Genomic DNA, 26,059 nt, shown 5'->3' with positions numbered 1-26,059 from the left:
GGCGGGGGTGAGGGCAGAGACACAGGCAGAGGGAGAAGCAGGCTCCATGCAGAGAGTCCGACGTGGGACTCGATCCCAGGTCTCCAAGATCAGGCCCTGGGCACTAAACCGCTGAGCCACCTGGGCTGCCCTCACCCCATATTTTCTTTATTTTCAGTTCTAACCCTGATAATGGAATTACCTTTGAAGAGAAATACACTTAACCTTATAGCCAGAACTTCTAAATGAAAAGTAGCCTCATAATAATAAAATAAAGCTTCTTACGGAAGAAAACTTAGGCTCTTTAACCCTAACAAGACAAAAAACTAGTTAATTCTTAAATTTTAACATTATAAAATCTTAAATGTTGCTTCAAAATCTGGAACTTTACTTTAATCATAATAATGACCAAGATTTTTTTGTATTGAAATCGAAGTCTAAAGATGGTATTTGAGCCTCAGTTGACTTCAGGTTGGCAAACCCCTCTGGACTTAGCTTCCTTATCTGTAAAATGAAGATTAAAAATACATGCCTTACCTACTATCTAAGGTAGCTGTTAGGATCAAATGAGAATGTGAAAAGCTTAGCTCTTGACTTTGTATGGGTGCTTTTAGTTCATTAAGGAATAACTTGCTGAAAGCTACTAAGATTGTCTATTGAAAGAAAATATTTTAGATTATATTTAAAATTTAGGAAACAGGGATCCCTGGGTGGTGCAGCGGTTTAGCGCCTGCCTTTGGCCCAGGGCGCGATCCTGGGGACCCGGGATCGAATCCCACGTCAGGCTCCCAGTGCATGGAGCCTGCTTCTCCCTCTGCCTGTGTCTCTGCCTCTCTCTCTCTCTGTGTGTGTGACTATCATAAATAAATAAAAAATTTAAAAAAAATAAAATAAAATTTAGGAAACACCTCAAGTATGAGTGGATATATAATATACTTCCAGAAGCAACTTTCCTATTGATAGGTGACACTGCTGATGGTATCACTGTGTGAGGTAGTGGCTGAAATGTACCCTCTCTAGGTCTGTAAGCATGACTGGTCATACTTTGGTTAAAAATCCTATTCATTCAGGTGAGATTTGATATATACTCTGTTTTTAGTCCTACCTCCCTTCCCTCCTCACCCTGTGCTCTTTTCATCAAAATTATCACTTGAGATTTATATTTAATGAATCTTTTTTACTTTTACTTTTATTTTTTTTAAAGATTTTATTTATCATGAGAGACAGAGAGAGGCAGAGACATAGGCAGAGGAAGAAACAGGCTCCCTGTGGGGAGCCTGATGTAGAACTCGATCCCAGGACCCTGGGACTATGACCTGACCCAAAGGCAGACGCTCAACCACTGAGCCACCCAGGCATCCCATGAATCTTTTTTTAATAAAAGATTTATTTAGAGAGAGAGAGAAAGCTGGGGGCAGGGCAGAGGGAGAGAGAGAGAGAGAGAGAATCCCAAGCAGACTGCCTGCTAAGCACAGAGCCTGATGCAGGGCTCCATCTCATGACCCTGAAATCATGATCTGAGCCGAAACCAAGAGTTGAATGCTCAACTGACTGAGCCAGGCAGGCGCCCCAGTGAGTCTTTTCTACCAGCATTTAATACACACTCAGAAGAACAAGTCTTAACTGAGAAACACAGGGTGTCTCCTTTTCACAGTAATTGGTTTTGTTAAGTTCCAGTGATGACAATATAAGGCAGCTTCCTCCGAGGAAGCTAAACATTGATGAGTCCAGTGTAGCCAGTATGTTGAATATGAGGTGATAAGATATCACATCCAGCTTGACTGTCCTGTAACTGAGTCTGAGTCTTTTGGAATAGTTACTCCCTTTTATTAATTGCATGGTGGTTATACAGCCATGGAAGGAAAAAGCTGAACATCAAAATCATCAACAATATACCTGAAAGACAAAATAGAGTAAAATAAACAATCTATGGAAGTTCAGAATCACTCAGTGATTATAATTTATGTACCTAGAGATTTGGAAAGCAATGTTTAAAAGAATTAGCTGCATCAATCTCCATGAAATGTGGATATTTATTAATATAACATTCTCACATTTTTCTTCAACTGTGAATCCTTAAAAACATATGTACTCGATAAAACCAGAAGGATCTAAACAATGAACCGAAAGAATGAATAGATGTGGAGTTCTAGCTCTGGTGCTGTCACTGACCTGCTGAGTGAGAAACTCGGGACTTTGGTCTCCCTTTGCTCTTCTCTAGCAACACTGTCCCTCTGTGCCCCAGAGATGTACTGGGAGAATAAAGCAACTGAAATCACTCTTGAGTTTTCATTTGGAATGCTCAAGCATTACTTTCTCCCTTCTCTTTTTTTCATCAGTTACAATATTAATAGCTTTTAGAGCTGTATCAAGCAAAAGGTGTAAAACAAAATTTCAGTCAGTGCTAAAATTATATATCTTAAATAATACATGGGGGCCCTAGGTATCTCGGGGTTGAGCATCCAACTGTTAATTTCAGCTCAGGTCAAGATCTCAGGTTCCTGGGATCAAGCCCTGTGTTGGGCTCCGTGCAGTCTCCTTGTGAGTCTTTCCCTCTTCTTTTGTCCCCACCCCCAAACTCCGCCCCCCCCGCCATGAATAAATAAAATCCCTTTTTAAAAAAGAAAATATGTAAAAAGAAAAGAGTCATATATTAGTAAATCTTCATTTTTGAGGTCACACCAGTTAAATCTAGCATGTGACTATGGGTTAATTTTTCAGTGGAAAATAGGGATGGAAGGGACAGCCAGAGGGCTCAAATCACTGTCTTGAAAGGGATGTCTGCAATTAGTATTTTTATCTTAACATATTTACGATTAAAATTCTAAGTTAGTTTAAATTCAGACTGAGTTTTTGTCACATGCAGATCTGATATTTTTTTTTTTTTTACTTCTATTTGGTAACAAAGGAAACAAGGTTTGACTAGCATTTGGATAGCTTTAAAAGATAAAAGTCTGTCTTGCAACCAAAAGCTTTAAATGAAAAAAAAAAAAGTCGGAAACAACCTAAATGTTAACTGATCCACAAGATTTGACATTTTCTTATGAAGTCAGAGCTAGAGAATAAGACATTACATTGAAAACGTTTTCCAAAAATGTAATTTCAGTTACATAGCAAATAGAATTAGCTCATTTTCATTTTATGAAATGTGTAAACTAGAGAATTCTATATGCATTATTATAGTCACTTCTGTTTTGGGGAGATGGCAGAAGTCATTAGAAAAATTATAATTACCACTGCTATGAAAAGTAACAAACACAAGTACAGGTTCCAAGAATAGTTTGCTTACTCCCTGCTTCGTCAAGAATGGAAAGCTATCTTGGGACGACTCTCCTCCATCTCAGTGGCATCACCTAATGTAGCTTTAACAGGGTTTTGTTTGTTTTGACACCTCATCTTTTACTTAGCTGTGTAAAGGATTCTTGTAAAAATATAATTTTTAAAAAATATTTTATTTTACTTATTTTTAAGTAGACTCCATGCTCACTGTGGAGCACAACACAGGGCTTACATTCATGACCCTAAGATCAAGACTTGAGCTGAAAGCAAGAGTTAAGACACTTAACTGACTGAGCCACCCAGGTGCCTCTTAAGATTTCATTTTTAAGTAATCTCTACACCCAGTGTGGGGCTGGAACTCACAACTGCAAGATCAAGAGTCACATGCTCTACTGAGCCAACCAGGTGCCCCTAAAAATATAATTTATTTTTCCCATCCTTAATAGTTTGTAACCTTATTTCATTTGATGCCATTTTTTCCCCAATAGAACTGTAAGTAACTTCAATGAATGACAAAATCCAATGCCAAGCTGGAATTCAGTATTCTAAAAAGTGTCATTTATTCATATATGTCCTTTATCCACATCTACTGAAGGATTACTGTATTGTTTTTCATTCCTAAATCTCTTAAAGAAGTGTAGGAACATTCTTTAAACCAAAAGCTGTAAGAAATTTTAGTTAAGTCTATTTGGGAAAAGCTAGGAAATCCTTAGGCCAACAAAGAATCTTTGTATATTTTCAACAAGCCAATTCCGGCCAAAGATAATTGCTAAAAAGTTTAATCCCAATGCCATTTTTAAAAGATTCCTTGAAAAAAAAAAAACCATAAAAGATTCCTTGATGAGGAAGAAAAATATGTGCATGTTGGAATTTGGGGGGGTAAGTGGTTCCATAAAAATGTTTTGGTAATGGCTACAATTAAATGTTATCTTCCTGTTTGGACTATACTAACATGAATAAAATGTAGTCTGTTTCCCCGACCCACTATTCTCTGGTCTGTACACTTCTTTTATTTATTATTATTTTTTTTTTGTACACTTCTTAAAGGGGCAGAAATGATTGCTCCTCTTTTATCTACCGTGAAACTTTTTTTTCCAGTATGTTCTTTCAGGAAGAAGTTATTAAGTGATTCGGGCTAGAAAACATTTATTTTTTTTAAAAGATTTTATTTATTCATGAGAGACACAGAGAGAGGCAGAGACATAGGCAGAGGGAGAGGCAGGCTCCATGCAGGAGCCCGATGTGGGACTTGATCCCAGAACTCCAGGATCACGCCTGAGCCAAAGGCAGATGCTCAACTGCTTGAGCCACCCAGATGTCCCAAGAAAACTTTTTTAAAAAAGTAATCTGTAAAATTAAAAAAAAAAATTAATCTGTACACCCAACATGGGGCTCGAATTTATAACCCTGACATCAAGAGTTGCATGTTGCACTGACTGAGCCAGCCATGACTTTTTGCTTTAAGCAATGTTTTCTAGGGGTGTCTGGCTGGCTCGGTCCATACAGCATGTGACTCTTGATCTCAGGGTTGTGAGTTTGAGCCGCATGTTGGGTATAGAGATTACTTTATTTATTTATTTTTTAAGATTTATTTATTTATTTACTCGTGATAGACACAGAGAGAGAACGAGAGGCAGAGACACAGGCAGAGGGAGAAGCAGGCTCCACGGCGGGAACCCGACGTGGGATTTGATCCCGGGACTCCAGGATCATGCCCTGGGCCAAAGGCAGGCGCCAAACGGCTGAGCCACCCAAGGATCCCCCTAGAGATTATTAAAAAAAAAAAAAAAATCATAGGCATTTTACAGAAAATGTCATTCTGATTTTTTTTCCTTTTAAGAATTATTTTGGAGCTGTGCCTGGGTGGCTTAGCCAGTTAAGCATTGGACTCTTTTTTTTTTTTTTTTTTTAATTTTTTATTTATTTATGATAGTCACAGAGAGACAGAGAGAGAGGCAGAGACATAGGCAGAGGGAGAAACAGGCTCCATGCACCGGGAGCCTGATGTGGGATTCGATCCCGGGTCTCCAGGATCGTGCCCTGGGCCAAAGGCAAGCGCCAAACCACTGCGCCACCCAGGGATCCCAAGCATTGGACTCTTGACTTCAGCTCAAATCATGATCTCAAGGTCATGAGATTGAGCCCTGCATCAGGATCCCCACTGGGCATGCAGCCTGCTTAGATTCCATCTCTCCCCCTGTCCCCCTACTCCTGCTTGCTCACATGCTCTCTCCCTAAAATAAATAATAAATAAATAAAAATTCTTTTGGGAAGGCCTACCTCCATTTTAGTGTTCTTTCAAGTAATGAATGAAATTTTTTTTTTTTTTTAAGTAATCTCTACATCCAACTCATGACTCCTGAGATCAAGAGTTGCCCACTCCTCTTACTGAGCCAGCCAGGCGCTGCTGGATGAAATAATTCTTCAGTGTCATAGGCCTACTGTTAAAATTGCAGTTGGAGCACAGTATATAATGTTAATAATATATGTGGATTGCAAATATGACACCTTAAGAGAATCATTCCATATAAAAACTGTCAGTAGACCTATCCAATTAATGACTTCATGAACTTCAATGATTAACTTCTTAAAAATTAAGAATAGAGAAAATTTAAAGAAGTTATTAGAAAACACTAGCACTCTCTAGAACTGAAAAACAGCTGCTATTGTTAGCATTTTAAAATACAGACTTTTTCTGATATTTTTCATGTTTAGGTCCACAGATACTATTACTGAGCAAAACAGGTGCTAAATGTGAAATAAAGGCATGGAAGGTGAAGGGAAGAAGTGTGCTGGTTGTTCAAACGTATTGTGCCAATGTTCCCTTCTCTATGTACCCTAATTTTTTTTTTTAACAAAAATAAGGAACAAAAACCAAAATGCTAACTGTGGATAAAAAGGATGAACTAATAAAAGCCAGGCATCCTATATTCTTTTAAAATTATGATTTATAATCAGGCTTAAAAGAGGTGACTGAAAAACAAGAAATGCTAATAACTTAAAGAAAGAAATGCATATTATAATAGGAGTTTTATATATCTGATTCAGATAGAAATAACAGGAATGCAATTATGGGTCATTTTAAAATTACACTTACTATAGTTATCCATTGTTTCATGAGATGCTCTTTTACAGAAAGTCAAATGACTTTAACAGTACTTTATCTGGAACTCACAAATTAAAAAGAAAATTCCCTTTAGCAAGAAAGAGATTTTTTTTTTTGAAAGAGATATTTTTTTAACAGAAGGAATCACTCCTCAGTTTTTTTGCCCATATATCTGAGGGGTTCTTAAAGTGGTATCATACCTGAAACTGACTACCCTTAACTAGATAATTTTATTTTTTTGAAGATAAAAAGTTTTAAAGGATACTGCACAGATAAAGCATTACTTCAGGTATTTTCATTTTACTCATTTTATTTTTTGCACCAATTCTGGCTTTGGAAATTGACAGGTTAGAATGACATTTCCTATCATTTTAAGATACCCTAGTCTTTTAATCACATTAATAAAAATATGCTTACCTAAAGAAGGAGCGAGCCAATATACTATAAAAAATCGAAGGAATGCTTCATCAAAACACGTGAAATGTAGTGAAAGTGCCAAAGCTGGATTAAATACAGCTCCTGTTAGACTTCCTCCTGTAATACATTTTAAGCAGAGTGACACCAAACCATATATTTTACATTTTCTTGCAACTGGAAATAAAGAGGTTACAAGATATGACTGCTTTGTTTTAGGTATTTAAGTATTCTTATGCTATAATCTTCCTTTGCAGAATCACCTGGCATATTTTAGAATATAAAAATAGATTATAGATTATAAACTGCAAAGACATTAAGAGTTTGGTTTTTTTTAAAAAAAAAAAAGATTTTATTTATTCTATGAGAGAGGCAGAGACATAGGCAGAGGGAGAAGCAGGCTCCCTGTGGGGAGCTGGATGCGGGACTTGATCCCAAGACCTCGGGATCACAACCTGAGCCAAAGGCAGATGCTCAACCACTGAGCCACCCAGGTGCCCCAGGACATTAAGAGTTTTAACCCAGTGCTTTTCCTATATATTATAGAATGCACACTGAAAATTAATCTGTTCTATTATTGTTCTTACAAGTTTATGAAACAGGAGATTTGGCTGCCCATCTTAACATTCATCAATTTAAATGAATAAACAATAATAAAAATAAAATACCCCAGGATCCTCTTGACCATAAGTATACCTTTGTGTTGAAAACAAAAGTAAAATGGACCAGTGTTATCATTGGCTCCATTTTTACTTGTCAGCAGAGCTCTAAGAAGGGACTGTGAATGGCATGTGAATTATGTCTCAAGTGACTACAAAAATTTTTAAATAAAAAAAGTGATTGTGTATAGTTGTGAAAGATAGGTACAAATTCTAACTGTTGATTGCTTTTCAGGATTCATGGTCCCGCTCTGCACCCAGGTTCTCTCTCTGACGTGGATGGAGCCTAGGAGTTTAGTTCTGGCCAGACAAGCAAGAAAGGAAAAGCAGAGGAGGCTGGACTTCCTTTCCAGTGGTACCAGACTGTGGCTCAGCTTTTCAGAACACACTCTAAGATTATTCCTGAGATAGTGGTATTTCTGTTGCTGCTTTCGTGTAGAAGCTTGTGCACACAGATCTGCCTCTGACTCAGCCAGAGAGCTAGATCCTGAGATCTTCACAAATTTTACCTTGACATATACCACTATAGCATGCTGTCTTTGTAAAATCCAGTAAAATGGAAATTAAGCAGCCCTTTCATAGGATTTCACCAATGAGATTTCATCCTTGATAGACTAAAAACATTGAAGCTGTGTCAAGATGAAGATATTGAGCAGTGAACTAATTCACTCCATGGTTCAGAGTTTTTTCTAGCACACCAGCCTCACAGTATGATTCATACTCATGTCTCAGCAATTATAAATGACACCATGTCATGGGCCTTCAGAATCTCTTTTGAATAGTCAGTCTTGGAATGTTAAGCCTGAAACTGCCAAGGACCAACAGAATTGTTTGGTTGGCAGGTGGTCATTTCAGTTCAATAAAAAAATTGAGTTCCTATATGGTAGACATCATTGGCAAAAGATAAGAACTTACACAGGTCTTTAAAATACAGTGTAACATTTGCTATGATAATATGAGTGACCTGTGCTTTTTTTTTTTTTTTTTTTTGGCACATTTAAGTAAAAATAGACTGAACCATTGCTCTCATAATTAGTTTTCTTTGGTGTTCCCATTAGGTCTTTGCTATTTCCTTAGATCAGAGAACACTATCTGTCACACTTACGACCATACTAAAATTCAAGCTATTTCACTTGCCTTATCTTCTAATCCTCACATCTCCAATAGTGCTGAGTATAACGTGGAAGCTGCCATTCCCACCAAAAGGCAGAGTTCTCCTCTCTTGAACATGGACTGGCTTTGCAACTTGCATTGAGAAACAGAATGCAGCAGGAATGATGCTATGGCAGTTCAGAATATAAGTGACACTGAGTGAATTCTAGTTTCAGGTCTCAAAACACCCATGAGTTTCCACTTTTTGCTCTCTTGGAACAGTGCCCTGACCACATAAGGAAGCTGGACTGCTAGAGGATAAGAGGCCACATGGGGGAGAACTGAGGCATCTTAGATGACAGCTGCCACCAATTGTTGAACACGAGTGCAGCTACATTGGCTTTTCCAACCCCCCCCCCCCCAACTCTCCAGCTATTATGGTCACATAGCAATTTCCCTTCTGATCCATAGAATCATGAAAAACAATAAATTATTATTTTAAGCAATAGTTTTAGCTAATACACAGGATGCCTGGGTGGCTCAGACAGATAAGTGTCTGTCTTGGGCTCAGGACTTGATCGCAGGATCCTGGAATCAGGCCCTGTGTGGGGCATCTCTGCTCAGCAAGGAGTCTGGTTTTCCTTCTGTCACTCCCCCTGCTCATGTACTCTTTCTCTCTTGGTCTCGCTCTCAAACAAGATCTTTAAAAAAAAATAGCTGATACAGAAATTCATATCAGGAGTGGGTTCTGTGTCAAACGCCCAAGGGGTTCCTGAGTGGTGATGGTTAAGCGTCTGAATCTTGGTTGTCTCAGGTCATGACATCCGGGTCCTGAGATCAAGCCTCATGTCAGGCTCTGCACTCAGCATGGAGACTACTTGGGATTCTCTCTCCCTCTCCCCCTCCCGCTAATGTTTTTTTTCCTCTCTCTCGCAAATAAATAAATCTTAAAAAAAAAAACAAAAACAAAACTCAAAATATGACTTTGGCTTTGACGTTTTAGACTATATAGCTCTTTGTTGGGGGCTGTCCTGTTTGTGGGATGTTTAGCAGCATCCTTGGTCCTTACTACTAGATGCCAGCACATCTGTCTTCCCCACCATTGTAACAACCAAAAATATCTCCAGACATTGCTGAATGTCTCCTGGGGCAGGGTGGGGGTGGGGTTCCTTTTGAAAACCACTGTTGTAGAGAACTACTGATATGTGTATACAAGTAAACATATGTAGTGTTGTTTATAATGCAAAGAACTGGGGAAAACCCAAGTATCCATTCATAAGATCGCTAAATAAACAAGCTTATTAATTTGGAATAACATTCAGTATTTTGAAATAATGAGAGAAATAAAGAGTTACTAATTGACATTGGTAGGTCTCCCAAGATAGCACTGAACAACTACCATTACTAAGAAAAGCAAATTGCAAAAAGTAAGGTATGATATCTTTTATGTTAACATGAACATACTTAAACAATAGTTTCTATAGGATCTGTAAGACATGTTTAATAAATCACATAAAGAGTTTGAAATACATACATGCATGTGCAGAGGACTACCCTGGTGGGAAGACTAGACTGGAGAGAGGACAGGCATGGAAGATGGCAGTCAAAAGTCACTTTTAGTCTCATTGACATTGTTTAAATTTTTAACAAAGAGAATACATTCATGCATTGTGTAATTAAACCTTAATTATTTAAAAATCACCCATAAGGCATAGGACTAACAAAATATCTTTGAAAAATGTTATTTGTTGACATCTGAAGGGGAGAAGACATAATATATGTCTAAGAAGAGCTACCAATGGGAAGACAGAGCTGGCTGATTGTCAAGAGTCTTACAGGAGAGCACAAACTGGATGACATTACCACATTTAAAGACTGTGTCAAAGTCCAAGTGCTAAATCTGGTAATTCTAGATGCTAATGTTTCTCAATACTCCTACAGGGAATCAAATTTTCTGTGACAGAATGACAGTAGTAAAATCATAAAACTTGGGTATAAGCCAGAATGTCTGGAGCTATCCCTTTCCAGTGAGCAGAATATTTGTGCTAGGTACTGTGCTAAGAACTTGAAATACATTATTCTATTCCTCATAATGGTCTTAAGAGTAGATAGTATTCTCCATTTTAAAGATGAGGAAATGAGGCCTAAATTAAGTATCTCTTTTAAGGGTACAATAAAACTCCAAACTTGTACACTTAACCCACTTAATTAATAAATAAATGTTTTGGACCTTTGTTTGAAGCTATTTTTTTTCATTTGTAAATGAATATTTCATATAGTTATTACATTAAAAGCAAATATATATAAAGGACTTAGTTCCCTTCTCCTTCGACAAATAAACTTACCTATATTCTTTGGGATTTAGGATACCAAAAATGAATAATGAAGTAAAAATGTTAGTTTCTTCAGATCATTTATTATGCTTATTTTGAAAGCCCTTAGACATAAAATATAAAATATCCAGATATATATTATTTTTTCTACATGATTTTTATAAGTGAATAGGAGTATTTGATGTGTAACAGGTGACACAATGCTAAGACCTGGTTATATGTTATAATGAAGAAAACAATTTTAGTTTCTGAATTCATAAAGCTTACTGTCTGGCAGAAGAAGACATCAGAAAACAAGTGTATAATTAAATATTCTACAAAGGAAATGAACAAGGGCAGTAATAAAGACAACTTAGATGTATAAAAAATAACAGATTTTTTTCAATGTCTAATTACTGTTGATCCTTGAACAACATGGGTTTGAAATGCACAGGTCCACTTATATGCAGGGTTTTTTTTTTTTAATATAAATACAATGCAGTACTGTAAACGTATTTTCTCATGATTTTAACATTGTTCCCTCTACTTTATTGTACAAATACAGTATATAATACATACAAAATGCAAAATATGTGTAAATCAACCATTAACGGTAAGGCCTCCAGTCAACAGCAGGCAATTAAGTTTGGGGGGAAGCAAAAGTTATACATGGATTTTTGACTGTGTAGGAGCTCAGTGCCCCCTAACCCTCGCATGGTTCAAGGGTCAACTGTAATTAAGAATGAATGCAGGGGCCCCTGGGTGGCACGTTGGTGGAACCCTGATTGGTGGAACGTCTGATTCCAGGTTTAGGCTCAGGTTGTGCTCTCAGGGTCCTGTGATGGAGCCCTGCATCAGCTCCATGCTCACCGCAGAGTCTGCTAAAGTTTCTCTCGAACTCCCTCTGCCCCTCCCTGCTCTCTCTCTAAAATAAATTTTAAAAATGAATGCAGTTCTCTCTTACCCTGTTCACTGAACCAAATTCTCCCAAAACCTAAATTAGGAAAGGTTTGTTTGAATTCTGCATTAATAGTTTTATAGCTCTAACATGTTAATAAATCACATCCTAGGATGCAACCATGTCAAGTCAGTACCAACAGTACCTTAGAAGTTAAAAAAAGACATACCAAAGTAACTTGTAATGAGACTTGACTTATCTGAGTCTTCTTCCCCTGCCTTTCCTTCCCTATCCATTCTTAAATCCTTCCAACAAAAGCCTCTTCTCTCTCTCATATGACAGAAACTTGACCATTCCCAAGACAGTTCATTTATCTGGAACAACTCTTGACTAAAGTTATGACATATCCACAGAAAATAATGCGGATATGGCTTAATGTTGCATTACCCAAAATATGTTCTCTTCTGCTACATGCTCCTAGACAAAAGGATTCAATATGTTTGAAAAACTGTTCCACATCCTCCTTTTGGAGTTTCACAATATGTAGCAGCATAGTAAATAAAGGCTCTGTACTGTCTTAACATTAGAAAATCTGTTTAATCCAGCGTTTGCCAAATTTACTTGGCAACAGAATCCTTTTGTAACTTGAAATTGTTTGAAATTATGGTAAAGTATATATAATATAAAATGTCATTTTAACCATTTTTCAGTGTATATTCAGTGACATTAATTACATCCACAATATTCAACTATCACCACAATTTCCAAAACTTTTCCATCACTCCAAAGAGAAACTCTGTACTCTGCACCCATTAAAGATTAAGTCCCTGGACTCCTCCCTACCTCCTAGTCCCTTGGTAACATCTATTATACTTTCTGACTCTATGAATTTGCCCATTCTGGATTTTTTTTTTAAATTTTATTTATTAATGAGAGAGAGAGGGAGAGAGAGAGCACGGCAGAGATACAGGCAGAGGGAGAAGCAGGCTCCATGCAGGGAGCCCGAAGTGGTACTCCAACCCAGGTCTCCAGGATCAGGCCCTGGGCCAAAGGCGGCGCTAAACCGTTGAGCCACCAGGGCTGCCCATTCTGTATTTTTTTTATATAAGTGAGGTCCTGCAACATTTGTCTGTCCCTTTGTGTCTGGCAAGTTCCATCCATGCATGCTGTGGTGTTATCAGAACTTAATTCCCTTTCATGGCTGAATAATATTCAATTGTATGTACATATTTTTGTTACTTTTGAGGATCGCAGTGTAAAAAAGCTGATAATGAAATGAGATTAAGCCTTAGTGTCAGTTTGAACCATGATTCCAGCACATTCTAGCTATGTGATATTGGACAAGTCCTTTCACGTTTGTGAGCCTCTCTTTATTTAAAATGGGAATAATGTGTTCGTTAGTAGTTTTTCTAAGGATTAACTAAGATAACTCATATAAATGTCTTATGTGCTTATTAGTATATTACCCAATGAATATTCTTATCTCCCTTACATTGGCAGAAAAGGAAGATCATAATAGATTATCAATTTCTGTAACAGTAGCAATCCACGATTGTCTATTAGGTTCTGCCATGGAAACAGTCTCGGCGCTGTCGAATACTGCACCCACTAGCCATGTGTGGCTACTGACCACTTGAAATGTGGCTGAGGAACCGAATATTTTAGTTAATTTAAATGTAAATAACTAGGGCAGCCTGGGGGGGCTCAGTGGTTTAGCACCTGCCTTCAGCCCAGGGCCTGATCCTGGGAACCCAGGATGGAGTCCCGCATCGGGCTCCCTGCATGGAGCCTGCTTCTCCCTCTACCTGTGTCTCTGCCTCTCTGTGTGTGTGTCTCTCATGAATAAATAAATAAAATCTTAAAAAAAAACAATAGTCTTTTAAAAAAATAAATAAATAAATGTAAATAACCACATGTAGGAAGTGGCTTCCAAATGGGCCAGCTCAAGTCGGGACAAGAACAGCGGTTCTCAACTCTGGTTTCATACTGAGAGTACCTGGAAAACTTTAAAATACACCATTAATTATAAAAGTACAGAGCATAACTTTTTTGCAAGGGATGATTATCTTCATAAATGGGGGCATGTTTCTGCTTTAGCCCAAACCTAAAACTTTAATAAATAAGTAACTATACACCAACCCCTCAAATATACATAAATCCTTCCCTCTCTCCTATACCCTTTATTTCCATCTGTGTATACACAAAGAATAGTACTAGATCTAATGGATGGAAGATGGATAGAAAAATCTTTCATTTTTATCCTGGGAAGTCAAGCAAATGTTTAGAAGCCTTTACTCTGAGGTTTGCTTCTACTCATAGTCTCACTTTCAGTGGGTAGAAGATAGACCATTACAACTAATTTCCTTTTATTAGATACCTGTCTCTAAAACATTGTATATAGTCCCAATGAAGCTACTTTGTTGCAATCATTTAAAATGACACATCCCATCATTAAACTTGTTTTTTGGATTTCCTAGTCCCCTTTAGGATATCTAGGGTATCCACTACATCTGAGATCTTGTCAAAGTAAACAAATGGTTTGCATGAAATCAACAGATTCCTTGAGTTACTTGTTTTTTAAAAAGCATCTTTAATTTAAAGCAAGTTTTAATTTTAAAACACATCTTTTGTGATAGGCCACTTAAACGTTCATTTATAACTCAAGATTAATTAAGAAATGACTTTAAGAAATTTTGTGGAAAAAGAACTAAGACAAAACTACAGAATATCTACTCCTTATTCTTACTATTAACCAATCAAATAGTCTATGCCTTAAATTGGAAGGCACTTTTTAAACTCATGATCATTTTTCAGTCAGAGTGTCAGGTTGGCATAAGGAAAGAGGTAGTTGATAAGTTATCTTTCCTCTCTACCATTAAAACAATCCCTTTGCAGGATATTTGAACCCTTGGCAATATTTCAGTATTTCTCAGTTTCAGCACAGAAATGGCTCCTGTTGCTGGGTATTCAAGAAAAGCACTCAATAGAGAGGATCTATATGTCTGCACAACTGGTAAAGAACAGGCTGCAAAATGGTTAGAAAAATGGGGATACCAATATAGACATCGCAGAAGTATATGGGTTTCAAATGTTTCTTGGTAAAGAACTTAGCGCCTCAAGTCACAGAGGCTCCGGACATGCCAAATGTTTTGTGGGAATAACAAACCTGCATAGACCAAAAAGGTGATGAGTGCTGCCAGCAGGTGGATACGAAGCTTGGTTCGGATCTCCTGGAAGTGCAACAGAGCGCTGTGGAAAATAAAGGAGCAGATGGCTTCTGTGATGACCGCTTTGGGCAAGTCGACTTGAATAGGATTTCTGCAAGCGAAGGTCCTCTCGTTGAGGTGGTACTTGGTCAGCCCCAGGCCCCAAAGGGCGCTTATGCAGTATCTGCTGCACAGGGCACCAATCAGCTGAGCCAACAGCCTAATCGCACCGGTCTCGGGGGACATTCCCCCCAGCAACATCTGCATCATCACGCCGCACGGGTTGGTAGAGGTGCCCACCAGAGTCAGGCCGTGCACCAGCGAAAAGAAGTAGATTAGCGTTAGCGGCCAGGTGGGGTGCACGGGTTCCTGCTCGCTCAGCAGTTGCAGCTCATGAGTGCAGCAGCAGAGCTGGAAAGTGGCCAGAAACTCCAAGACGAAGGTGTGGGCCATCATGAACCTGTGCAGCCGCTGCCGGGTGACCACGCGGGCCAACCCCATCAACAGCACGAGCGACAGCATCAGCCCCAGCGAGGTGCAGGTGTCCTGCACCTGGGGCCAGAGGCCCCACAGCGCGGTCATGGCTCGCCCTTGGCCAGACTAGGTTGCCTGCTGGGCTCTAGAAGCAGCAGCTTCGGGGCGGGAGTCCCAAGTCCTAAGTCCGCAGCCCCGCCCCCGTCCTCACGCCCCGGGGGCGGACCGACTCGAGGCCAGCCGGCGGCCCCCGGGCGTCAAGCTGGAGGACTCCTCCCCGCTCCCCGGCCCGGAGCGAGGGTGTTGGGACCAGAGCCGAGAAGGAGACGAGGGGAAGGGCGCAAGGGAAGCTCTGCTAGGGGCCGGCTGGAGGGCCAACGGTCAGCAGGAGTCGTGGAGTCGGACGCGCACATGTCCCCGCCGCCCCCCTAAGGGACTGGAAACCCGCGCGGGTCTCACCGGGCGCGGAGGGGGGCGGGGGGGGGCGCGCCCGGGCCACTGCGCATGCGCACGAGGACCCGTGAGCCCTTGCGAGCGGCTCGACGGGGGCTCCCAGGACCCCGGCCCCTGCGCCTGACTGCGGGGCTCGCGTCCGCTGCTCTGGGACCGCTGCTCTGAGGGGGACACCTCGAAGGTTTCTTCTTCCCGGCTCCTAATGAAACGGTAAAACCGTCCGGCTGGAAACATTCCTAGAGATGATCTCGCCGACCACCTCGATTTTATTAACGGGACGATTGAGAAGACGGGAGGCGACGGAGGTAGGACTCCGGAGTCGGACGAGCCGGGGTTTGACCCGTGCGAGCAAGGGCGCGCGACCGGGTGTCCTCGAGCCTTTGTTTTCTTCGTCTGCCTCCTAGAGTTGGTCGTACGCCCCCCCCCCCTCATCGATTTGTTTTAAAAGGCATGAGGAAAAAATAAATAAATAAAAGGCAGGAGGACACTAGCGCCGAGAGGCGAGCCCGGAGAAAGCGTTCGGTGAGTACGACTGTGTCTGACGGTGCCGGAGCTGCGGCGCCCCCTGTGGGCGAGCTGGGAGGGAGCGTCAGGGATTCCTCCGACGCTGCCGGGTTTGGTGCTAATGCCGCAGATACCAAGGTTGAGGGGGCGGGGGGGGGGGTGTCAGATGCCTCCGCCCTCTCCCTCCTCAGTTTTGCCTCCACCGGGTTGTGTGGACCAAGCGTTCACGTTTCCTAGGGCTGGAGAGGAGAGAGAACAAGAATGAGAGGAATAATTAGGCCGAGCTTCAAGTGATAGGGAGCTTTGGGCAGGCGTTCTTGTTGATTCTCTTCAGCTTCCCTCCCCAGTCTCAATTGTCCTTTTGTTAACTAATGAAAGTTCTCTTTGTGACTCCAATTTTTGTAGCGCCAATAGACATCTTCTGAATTAAAAAAATAAACACTTGTACAAAGCTCACAGACTACGTAGAGAAATGAAGACGACCTTTCCTCTTCCCTGTATTGGTGCCTGGCCAGAAATTTAGTGTATATTAAAGCTATTTTTTAGTTACTGTTGTCGAAAGAAGTTGCTTCTAAATTAATCCTGTGAGTATAACCCTTTCATTGCTCCCCTTTACTAAAAGTCGTTTGAAGATTAATGTGAATATATTTCATTTACTGCTCTGCTGATAATTCACTTTCACTAGCAAGAGCCATGTAGAAAACTTAGTCTTTTGGACTTTAATTAGAAATTTTATTTTATTGGGACGCCTGGGTGGCTCAGTGGTTGAGCGTCTGCATTTGGCTCAGGGCGTGATCAGAGGGTCTTGGATCGAGTTCCACATTGGGATCCCTGCAGGGAGCCTGCTTCTCCCTCTGCCTGTGCCTCTGCCTCTCTCTCTGTGCCTCTCATGAATAAATAAAATCTTCTTTTTTTTTTAAATTTTTATTTACGATAGTCACAGAGAGAGAGAGAGAGAGAGAGAGAGAGGCAGAGACACAGGCAGAGGGAGAAGCAGGCTTCATGCACCGGGAGCCCGACGTGGGATTCGATCCAGGGTCTCCAGGATCGCGCCCTGAGCCAAAGGCTGGCGCTAAACCGCTGCGCCACCCAGGGATCCCGAATAAATAAAATCTTAAAAAAAAATTTTTTTACAGTATGATTAAAGATTATAATATTATATGTTATCATTAAAAATACTTTAGACATTGTTTCAATTAGAGAACAAGAGCAGAGTAAACTCAATTAATTACTTATAATTGAGTATTTCACATCACATAAATCAGTCTCTATTTTCAGAAACAAGAAATCATTAATCTCCTAATTCCTTCAGCAAAAATGATTGTTGATATAGTTGACAGTGCTGCATCTTGCAAACCCATATATCAAAATGCCAATTCCCAAGACCAGTATCTTCATGAGAAAGAATGACTCTTACACAGGTTGAGAAGAGTATGGCTTCCCCTGCTATTTTGGCCCAAATTTAACTACTTTTCTTCTAGGCATTATACAATTCTGGCCAAGAAAAAATACAAACTTACTTTAAAGTGACCAAGTAGTTACTAAAGGAAAATTCTTCTTTACAGAGGAAATTCAGTTGATAAGGACAGAAGAATGATGGATTTTTTTAAAAGATTTTATTTATTTATTCATGAGAGACAGAAGGCAGAGACATAGAGGGAGAAGCAAGGCCGATGTGGCACTCGATCCTGGAACTCTGGGATCATGCCCTGATCCAAAGGCAGATGCTCAACTGCTGAGCCACCTAGGTGTCCCAGAAGAATGTTGGATTTAGAAAATCACCAATTTGCAACCCCTAATGAATTTAAATAGAACTACACAATTCATGGATATAAAAAAGTTGAAGACTATTGGTAAATTTAAGATTGGTCAGTAACCAATCTTAACATCATTCAAAGTGGAACAATTATACATTATATGCCTCAAGTACAGAGCAACATTTAGGCAAAGTTTGCCTAAGGAAAAAAAATTAAAGAAGCTAAGTCTAATTGAACTTTTTTTTTTTTTTTTAAGATTTATTTGAGACAGAGAGAGAGTCCGCACATGAATAGGGGGAGGGGCAGAGGGAAAAGCAGATTCCCCACTGAACACCCTGTTCACCCTGAACACCCAGGGCCCTGGGATCCTGACTTGAGCCAAAGCAGATGCTTAAACCTACTGAGCCACTCAGGTGCCCCTCTAATCAAACATTTAAATATAACTATCAGTTTACAGGAAATGCAGGAAATAGAGGAACAAGTTAAATGACACCATGTAGAAACTATCAGTCAAATTCACATCGTGGGACATTCCACAGAACAAATGATTTGACTTTCCAAATAATTAATAACTATCAGCTAGTAGGGCCTAGAAGGTAGTACACCCCAGTAACAATGAGCACTCCAAGTGTCCAGATCTTGGTTACTAATTACATTATCTAATAAAAGGAACCAGGGTTCCTTAGAGAAATGGCTGATTCAAGGACTGGGGCAGGAAACATGGAGGATAAGCCTGGAGCATCTTACTATGCCAGAAAGCAAAAGTCCTAAAACTAAAAAAAAATAATAAAAATTAAAAGATGGAGGTATGTCAGGAGGGACACAAGAGACAATGGAAAGCTGGCCAAAATTAGACAATTTGAACAAGATAAAGTAGTTTTGGATTATAATTCAAATTCTAAAGTAAACATCCGTGAAGCTGTACTTTTATACATAAATAATTGAATAAGGATGTTGAGCACAGTTCTTTGTTAAGTGTAGACAATGCATATTGACTTCCTTTCAAAGAGAATAGTATAGAGAGGTATGGTGCGGGGGTGGGGGGGAGATGAAAAAGAAGTTTTGCGGTGGAAAAACCTGACAAACACTACCTTAGCTAGACAATCAAAGTTAGTATCAACAGTGATGTCATGTTGACAGTTGTACTTTGATAGGGTGTAGTGAGAATGACACTTCTGTGGTTTTTCCTTTCCAAAATGCATAACCCCAATACAATCATGAGAAAGACATCAGAGAAATCCTAACTGAGGGACACTCTACAAATGTCCCTACTAATACTCAGAATTGCTAAAGTCATAAGAGAAGTGTGAGAACCTCATAGCCTAGAGGAGCCCAAGGAGATTGGATGACTAAATGTAATATAGTGTCTTGGAGTACCTGGCTGGCTCAGTTGGAGAAGCATGTGACTTGATCTCAAGGTTGTGAGTTAAGAGATAACTTAAATTTAAAAAATAATAAATGTGGGCAGCCTGGGTGGCTCAGCAGTTTAGTGCTGCCTTCAGCCCAGGGTCTGCCTGATCCTGGAGACCCGGGATCGAGTCCCACGTCGGGCTCCCTGCATGGAGCCTGCTTCTCCCTCTGCCTGTGTCTCTCCCTCTCTCTGTGTGTCTCTCATGAATAAATAAATAAAATCTTTAAAAAAAATAAATAAATAAAAATAATAAATATAATGTAGTGTCTTGGATGGGATCTTTGGATAACAAAGGACATTAGGTAAAAATTAAGGAAACCTGAATTAAATAGTAGCATAATAATATTGGTTCATTAATTATGACATGTTACATTGTAATGTAAGATGTTAATAATAGAGAAAACTGTGGGGCATGTAGGAACTCTGTATTGTGCAACTTTTCTGTAAATCTATAACTTTTTGTTAATCTCTAGCTGAAATTTTAAAATTACTAAAAATAAAATATCACAGACACAGACTAGGAGTTGGTATTAATTCTTTTTCTTTTTTTTTTTAGTAGAATTGAAACACCAGGTGGTTTTAGAAGAGTCTGAGTTGGCACTGATGATTCTGGTTATGAAAATCAAAACCATTTAGGAAGAAAAGTCTTAGCACTGGACCTCCATAGCTGTGGAGCAGGCACGTGGGGGCACCAGCCACTGCTGAGTGCTTTGGGCAGCTATCAGAAGCCCATCTGCCCTTTAAGCCTCAACAGAACAGAGGGACTTCTATACAGAGGTGGAGCTGGAGCAGGCAGGAAGAAAATGGTGGTGAAGACAACTGTTCTGCAGGTGCACTTGGAGGCTTCACAAAACCATTTGGGGAGAGATAAGGAAGTTTGACTTTTCTGCAGAATGAATGGATGCAGAGCCAAAGAATTACTGTTTTGCAACTGTTGTTGCAGCTCTTTATTTACTGTAAAGGATGATGTTGCCTAACAAACAGGTCTACAAAGGAAGAGCATTTATTGCTAAGGTATCTCTGAAGCTCTTTAAAATCTGTTAAAGATAAAATGTAAAATATAAAAATATATAAAATATGTACACATACTCCAAATACAATTTAATAACCTGAGTCAAAAAGTGTATTTTTTAATATAAAGGTTAAAATTAAGTTAGTACACAGATGCCAGAAGTCCCTTTCATTATAACTAATCTGTTAGAAATATAAACCTCAATCAACTGGCTTTTCAACATCCTTTTGTCTTTAATGAGACTGTGGTTTGAATGTATGTCTAAGTTTCCGGTGTTGAATTTAACTGGACAGACTTGCTTCTTACCAGGATTAGCAACTCTTTGAATTCTAGTTATGTAGCTACCTCTTTCTGAATTTCACTCCACCTACCTTTCTTACTATTCCCTTGTTGGTCCTCAACTGCCTATTTAATATTTACTCAATTTTTCTTATAGTGTGTATTTTGACTAGCTCTCACATGTTAAAAATGAGATTTGAATTTTTTAGTAGGATAATTTCTCCTTCATCTCTAAATGTGAACGAAATCTAGCTGGACCTATCAAGATAGACCCTAACTCCAGAACAAGACTTGTTCAATGAAGATTATGGACAGAATAACTGATAGGCTTTTATTACCATGGAGTCTTCATTCATTCAACAAATGCTTATTGAGAATTAGTTAGGTGCCAGACAGTACGCTAGGCACTGTAACATAGCAATGAATAAATACTATCTCTTTACTCTTGGTGCTTAAGCTGTTAAGAAAGACAGAATAATAAAAAACAATGTTTAAGTATTATGCATATTAAGATAGAATATTGAACTCTTATCCCTAAAACTATGGTTTTTAATCTTTTAGATGGAGGAAGTCATAGATTCCTTGAATTTGATCAATGTCCTAGACCTTTGCCCCAGAAAACAAACATACCCCAAAAATCTTGCCAATAATTTCAAGTTGTTCATGGTCTTTTGAAACCTTTCCATGAGCTCTGGGTTTAGAATTCCTACCCTAAATGATAAACACCAAAATCAGATGAGACCAGAAGCAGAAATCCTAAGATATTTGAAGGGGAGATAAGACTAAATGCTGAGGAGTAAGAGCAGCAAGAATGAAAAATAAGTTTCCACAGCTTATCTTACATGTGTTATCTGCAGATAACATAAATAATGTTTCCTGGAACAATCCACTACGGAGGACTCAATGCCCCACCAAGTGAACATTGCCCTGCCACACAAGAACACCTTAGGAAGCTACCAACTCCTTCACCTTTGCTCTTGTGCAACATGATGGATGGTAAGATGTGCTACAGATTAAAACTAAGCAGGGTAAAGGGGATGAACAATTACTAGGGTTTTGTCTGTTCCTGCTACTTCACATAGTTCTACAGAATGTTAAGGAAGCTTTGTCTGATAAGGTGATATTAGAAAAAATTATAGAAGTAAGAGCAAATCATGTGGTTTTCTGGGGGAACCTTTCAGACAAAGGGAGCAACAAAAGGGGGGAGACCAGAGGGCAGAGCAGAATGATGAATGTGGAAGAGTGGTGGGAAATGGGGTGAGAGAGGGAGTTCCAGTGGGTGTGTCAGGTCCCCAGGGTAGGGATGAAAGGATCAGGGATAAGGGATAAGGAGAATATGATGGGACCAGACTCTGACAGAGTCATAGAATGAATGCTGTTAGTAATGGAAAAATTGCTCAGTGGGACGTCTGGGTGGCTCAGTGGTTGAGTGTCTGCCTTTGGCTCAGGGTGTGATCCTGGAATCCCAGGATCAAGTCCCACATCAGGCTCCCTGCATGGAGCCTGCTTCTCCCTCTGCCTGTGTCTCTGCCTCTCTCTCTCTGTGTCTCTCATGAATAAATAAATAAAATCTAAAAAAAAGGAAAAAAAAATTGCTCAGTGAAACCCAGCAGGTGTTTTTGCATTGCCATACCCACAACAGCACAAATGCTGAAGTGGAGAAGTGGTTAACCATATTGGGTAGTGTAGAGAGACTTACCAAGCCTTGTGTTATCAAGGTAAGTGTCCGTGTATGTAAACACACACACTCTGTGTGTGTGTGTGTGTGTGTGTGTGTGTGTGTGTGAGGGAGTGGGGATACAGTAGAGTCAGGAAATTGAAAGAACAATGGGGAAAATACTTACGGAAGTGGGTAGAAAACAGAAGGCTAGGGTATCTTCAGAAATAGAGGAAAGAAAAGGATCAGGAAAGAAGGGAAGGAGGAACCAATACTTGTCAAATGCCTACAGTTTGTCAGGATCCTTACATATATATCTTAACTTGGTTTTAAAGCAACAGATTGAGATGAATGTAAATTGACAAGGTGATACATTGCTAGTAAAAAAGCAGGAGGAGGGATCCCTGGGTGGCGCAGCGGTTTGGTGCCTGCCTTTGACCCAGGGCGCGATCCTGGAGACCCGGGATCGAATCCCACATCGGGCTCCCGGTGCATGGAGCCTGCTTCTTCCTCTGCTTGTGTCTCTGCCGCTCTCTCTTTCTCTCTCTGTGACTATCATAAATAAATAAAAACTTTAAAAAATAAAAAATAAAAAAAAGAAAGCAGGAGGGGCAACTATTATTATTTTGTCTTCAGTTATTACCTATTTTCTTATCTTGCTGTATTGATTCACTCCTAATGTTATATTTAGAGAAACAAAATGACGTTACAGTTAGGAAGACAACAACAGTGCAAAGTGGCAGGCACAACTTAAAAAAAAAAAGTGGCAGGCACAGTTAGAATTTTGCTTATTGGGCTCTCACTGTTGGATTACACATCTGGCTTTACAAAAAATGCCACAAGATGGCAGCATCCTATTTGTTGGTTTGAGGACCACTTCTGTTCCATGCAAAACTGTTCAGTATAAAAATATTTAATAAAAAGTAATGTATTGGGGGCAGCCCCGGTGGTGCAGCGGTTTAGTGCCTCCTGCAGCTCAGGGTGTGATCCTGGAGATCTGGGATCGAGTCCCATGTCAGTCTCCCTGCATGGAGCCTGCTGCTCCCTCTGCCTGTGTTGTGTCTCTGCCTCTCTCTCTCTCTCTCTCTCTCTCTGTGTGTGTGTGTGTGTGTGTGTGTGTGTGTCTCATGAATAAATAAATAAAATCTTAAAAAAAAAAAGTAATGGTTATAGTCCACATTTGGAAACTGACCCATCTTGCCCACAGATACTTGTTGAGAAATAGAGTAAAAGCCCCTAAGTTCACAGAAGTACATCCATTCATAAGCATTAGGATCTTGACCTTTGCCTCCAAGTAAGCAGGATGTAAGAAATGATTGATTTCTAATCTGTGTGGGAGTTATGGGAAATGGTAGAATGTAGTGGTCAAGCTTCCTTTTGAGACATCAGAGAGAGATGTGTTAAAATTGTAGCTTTGATACTTAACTACATGGTATTAAGCAAATAAAAATCTTTCTAAACTTATTTATTTATCTTTAAAATATCTACCCCTTTAAGTTTATTGTGAATATTAAACAGCACGCAAAAAAGCTCTTGGTGAATGCTTGACACTTAGCACTTAATATGTACTATCCATTGAGAAAATTGATGTGATTTGATATTGGGTTTTTGAGCAAATGGCTAAGAAAGAATTCTTGAGACAGTTGGTGCAAAAAGATGGTTTGATTATAGCATGGGGACGAGACTCTCGGGCAGAAAGAGTTGCACCTACAAAGTATGAAGGGTGACTGATTATATATTTTAAGTTTTGTGGAGGGTGGGAAGGGAGAGATGTAGGTTTCTAAGGAATTTTTGTATGCTGAAAACAGGGTCTTACAGGATTTTGAAGATTTAGCTATTGTCAAGGTAAGATTAGTCTTTAATGAAACATAGTGATTAAGGCATTAAGGCAGCCTTGAACTCCTTGAGGAATATCACGTTCTGCACGTCTCAGGTGTCAGTGGACTGCATGCTGTCAGGAGATTTAATTTAAACTGCATTTTTCTTGTCTTTGTTCTCCTCATTAGCCATTATATATTTAATTTTATAATAATTTTATATAATTATTTATTATTGTTTTTCTAATGTTAGAACTACAAGATACTTAAAAATTATGTAGTCTTGAAACCACCATAGAAACATAAAGATGGATGGAAATTAAGATGAAAACTTGAGTACTTTAGCAAGGCTTGACTTAAAATGGAACAATTTTTTCTCTTCCTCATTCCTGAAGCCTCCTCCTTACCTTCCCTTGTTTTTCTGTAAAATCCTTTGTTCCAGGAACTTGGTGTTGATATTGACATCTCACTGACCTCAGTGTACACTTAGTAACAAGACTGGGATGGCCAGGGTCATTGCTGGTCATGAGACCACCTTGAAGACATGATAACACAGTTGGCAGCACACATGCTAAATCCCTATCGAAACTGCCCAGATCCTGTATTTTCCTATTACACCCCTCCGGCCTTTACCCTGGGGTGGGCTTGCAGTCTTGAAGGCATTAGCCTGCTGCAGCTTCCTTTACCTGGTAAAGTAAGAAACTGTCTTCCTTCTTTATTCTCAAACTCTATCTTCGCATTACATATTTTGGCTCCAGAGCACCGAGGTTGGCTTTGACAACAGTCTAATGGTTCTCAACCTTGGATGCATGTTGGAATCACCTGGGGAGCTTTAAAAAATCTGTGGGGGATCCCTGGGTGGCTCAGCAGTTGAGCATCTGCCTTCGGCCCAGGGTGTGATCCTAGAGTCCGGGGATGGAGTCCTGGATCAGGCTTCTACATGGAGCCTGCTTCTCCCTCTGCCTGTGTCTCTGCCTCTCTCTCTGTATCTCTCATGAATAAATAAATAAAATCCTTAAAAAAAAAAAAATCTGTGTGTAAGCTGGTGGCATCACATTTCCTGATTTCAAAATAAATATATTTCAAAGCTACAGTAGTTAAAACAATATGGTATTGGCATAAAGACAGACATAGACCAATGGAACAGAATAAAGACCCAAAAACAAACTCATGGCTATACTGTCGATTGAACTTTGACAAGGGTGCTGTGAATATACAATGTGGAAAGGACAGTCTAGTCTCTTCAACAAACATTATTGGAAAACTAGATACCCACATGAAAAGAATGAAATTGGATTCTTGTACCATACACAACAATCAACTCTAAAAGGATTTGAGACTTAAACTGTAAGACCTGAAACTATGAGGCTCCTAGAAGAAAACATAGGGGAAAACCGTCTTGACATTAATCTCTTTTTAAAAGATATTATTTATTTTAGAGAGAGGGAAAGAGAGAACATGAGTGGGGGAGGGAGCACAGAGGGGAAGGAGAGGGAGAGGGAATCTCAAGAAGACTCTGCTGAGCAGGGGAGCTGGATGTGGGGCTTGAGCCTATCACCCTGAGATTATGACCCAACTGGGTGGCTTAAACAACTGAGCCCAACACTGATCTTGACCATGATTTCTTGAGATATGACACCAAAAACATAGGCAACAAAAGCAAACATAGACAAGTGAGATCACATCAAATTAAAAAGCTTGTGCACAGTAAACAAAAGTGAAAGGCACAGAACAGAAAATATTTGCAAAC

At 39.7% G+C, this 26,059-nt stretch overlaps 2 protein-coding genes and 1 long non-coding RNA gene across 4 annotated transcripts in view; 2 read left to right on the top strand and 1 right to left on the bottom strand.

Moving 5' to 3' along the window:
• CLNS1A (chloride nucleotide-sensitive channel 1A) overlaps positions 1 to 8,439 on the top strand; it is a 40,305-nt gene extending 31,866 nt beyond the window's left edge. Inside the window, exon 7 of the mRNA XM_041729934.1 lies at positions 7,673 to 8,439. The gene's annotated coding sequence lies outside the window, so the exon portion shown is untranslated. The remainder of the gene's footprint in view (positions 1 to 7,672) is intronic.
• Positions 1,557 to 15,696, bottom strand: AQP11 (aquaporin 11). Its single transcript, XM_041729933.1, has 3 exons — positions 14,906 to 15,696; positions 6,782 to 6,898; positions 1,557 to 1,875 (listed from the first exon to the last, which is right to left on the bottom strand). The coding sequence occupies exons 1-3, from the start codon at positions 15,525 to 15,527 to the stop codon at positions 1,796 to 1,798; spliced, it is 819 nt and encodes a 272-aa protein (XP_041585867.1). The 5' UTR covers positions 15,528 to 15,696; the 3' UTR covers positions 1,557 to 1,795.
• On the top strand, positions 15,692 to 25,247 carry LOC121476225. 2 transcript variants are annotated; one of them, XR_005983880.1, is made up of 5 exons: positions 15,692 to 16,394; positions 16,782 to 16,960; positions 20,101 to 20,558; positions 21,693 to 21,831; positions 24,752 to 25,247. It is a non-coding gene; the product is annotated as an uncharacterized LOC121476225 (long non-coding RNA). The 2 variants fall into 2 exon arrangements; XR_005983879.1 differs by having other exon boundaries at positions 15,694 to 16,394; positions 20,104 to 20,558.
• Positions 25,248 to 26,059: the final 812 nt, after the last annotated feature.

This window comes from Vulpes lagopus, chromosome 15 (genome assembly GCF_018345385.1).
Source record: "Vulpes lagopus strain Blue_001 chromosome 15, ASM1834538v1, whole genome shotgun sequence".
Lineage (NCBI taxonomy): Eukaryota > Metazoa > Chordata > Mammalia > Carnivora > Canidae > Vulpes > Vulpes lagopus.
This window is presented reverse-complemented; position numbering and strand designations above follow the sequence as displayed.

Excerpts from the sequence above, each read along its gene's own strand:
- AQP11 (XM_041729933.1), bottom strand. The coding sequence starts at position 15,527 with ATGACCGCGCTGTGGGGCCTCTGGCCCCAGGTGCAGGACACCTGCACC. Across the intron at positions 6,899-14,905 it reads CACCTTTTTGGTCTATGCAG|GAGGAAGTCTAACAGGAGCT; the intron begins GTTTGTTATTCC and ends AATGTATTACAG. Across the intron at positions 1,876-6,781 it reads TTGGCTCGCTCCTTCTTTAG|GTATATTGTTGATGATTTTG; the intron begins GTAAGCATATTT and ends TTTGTCTTTCAG.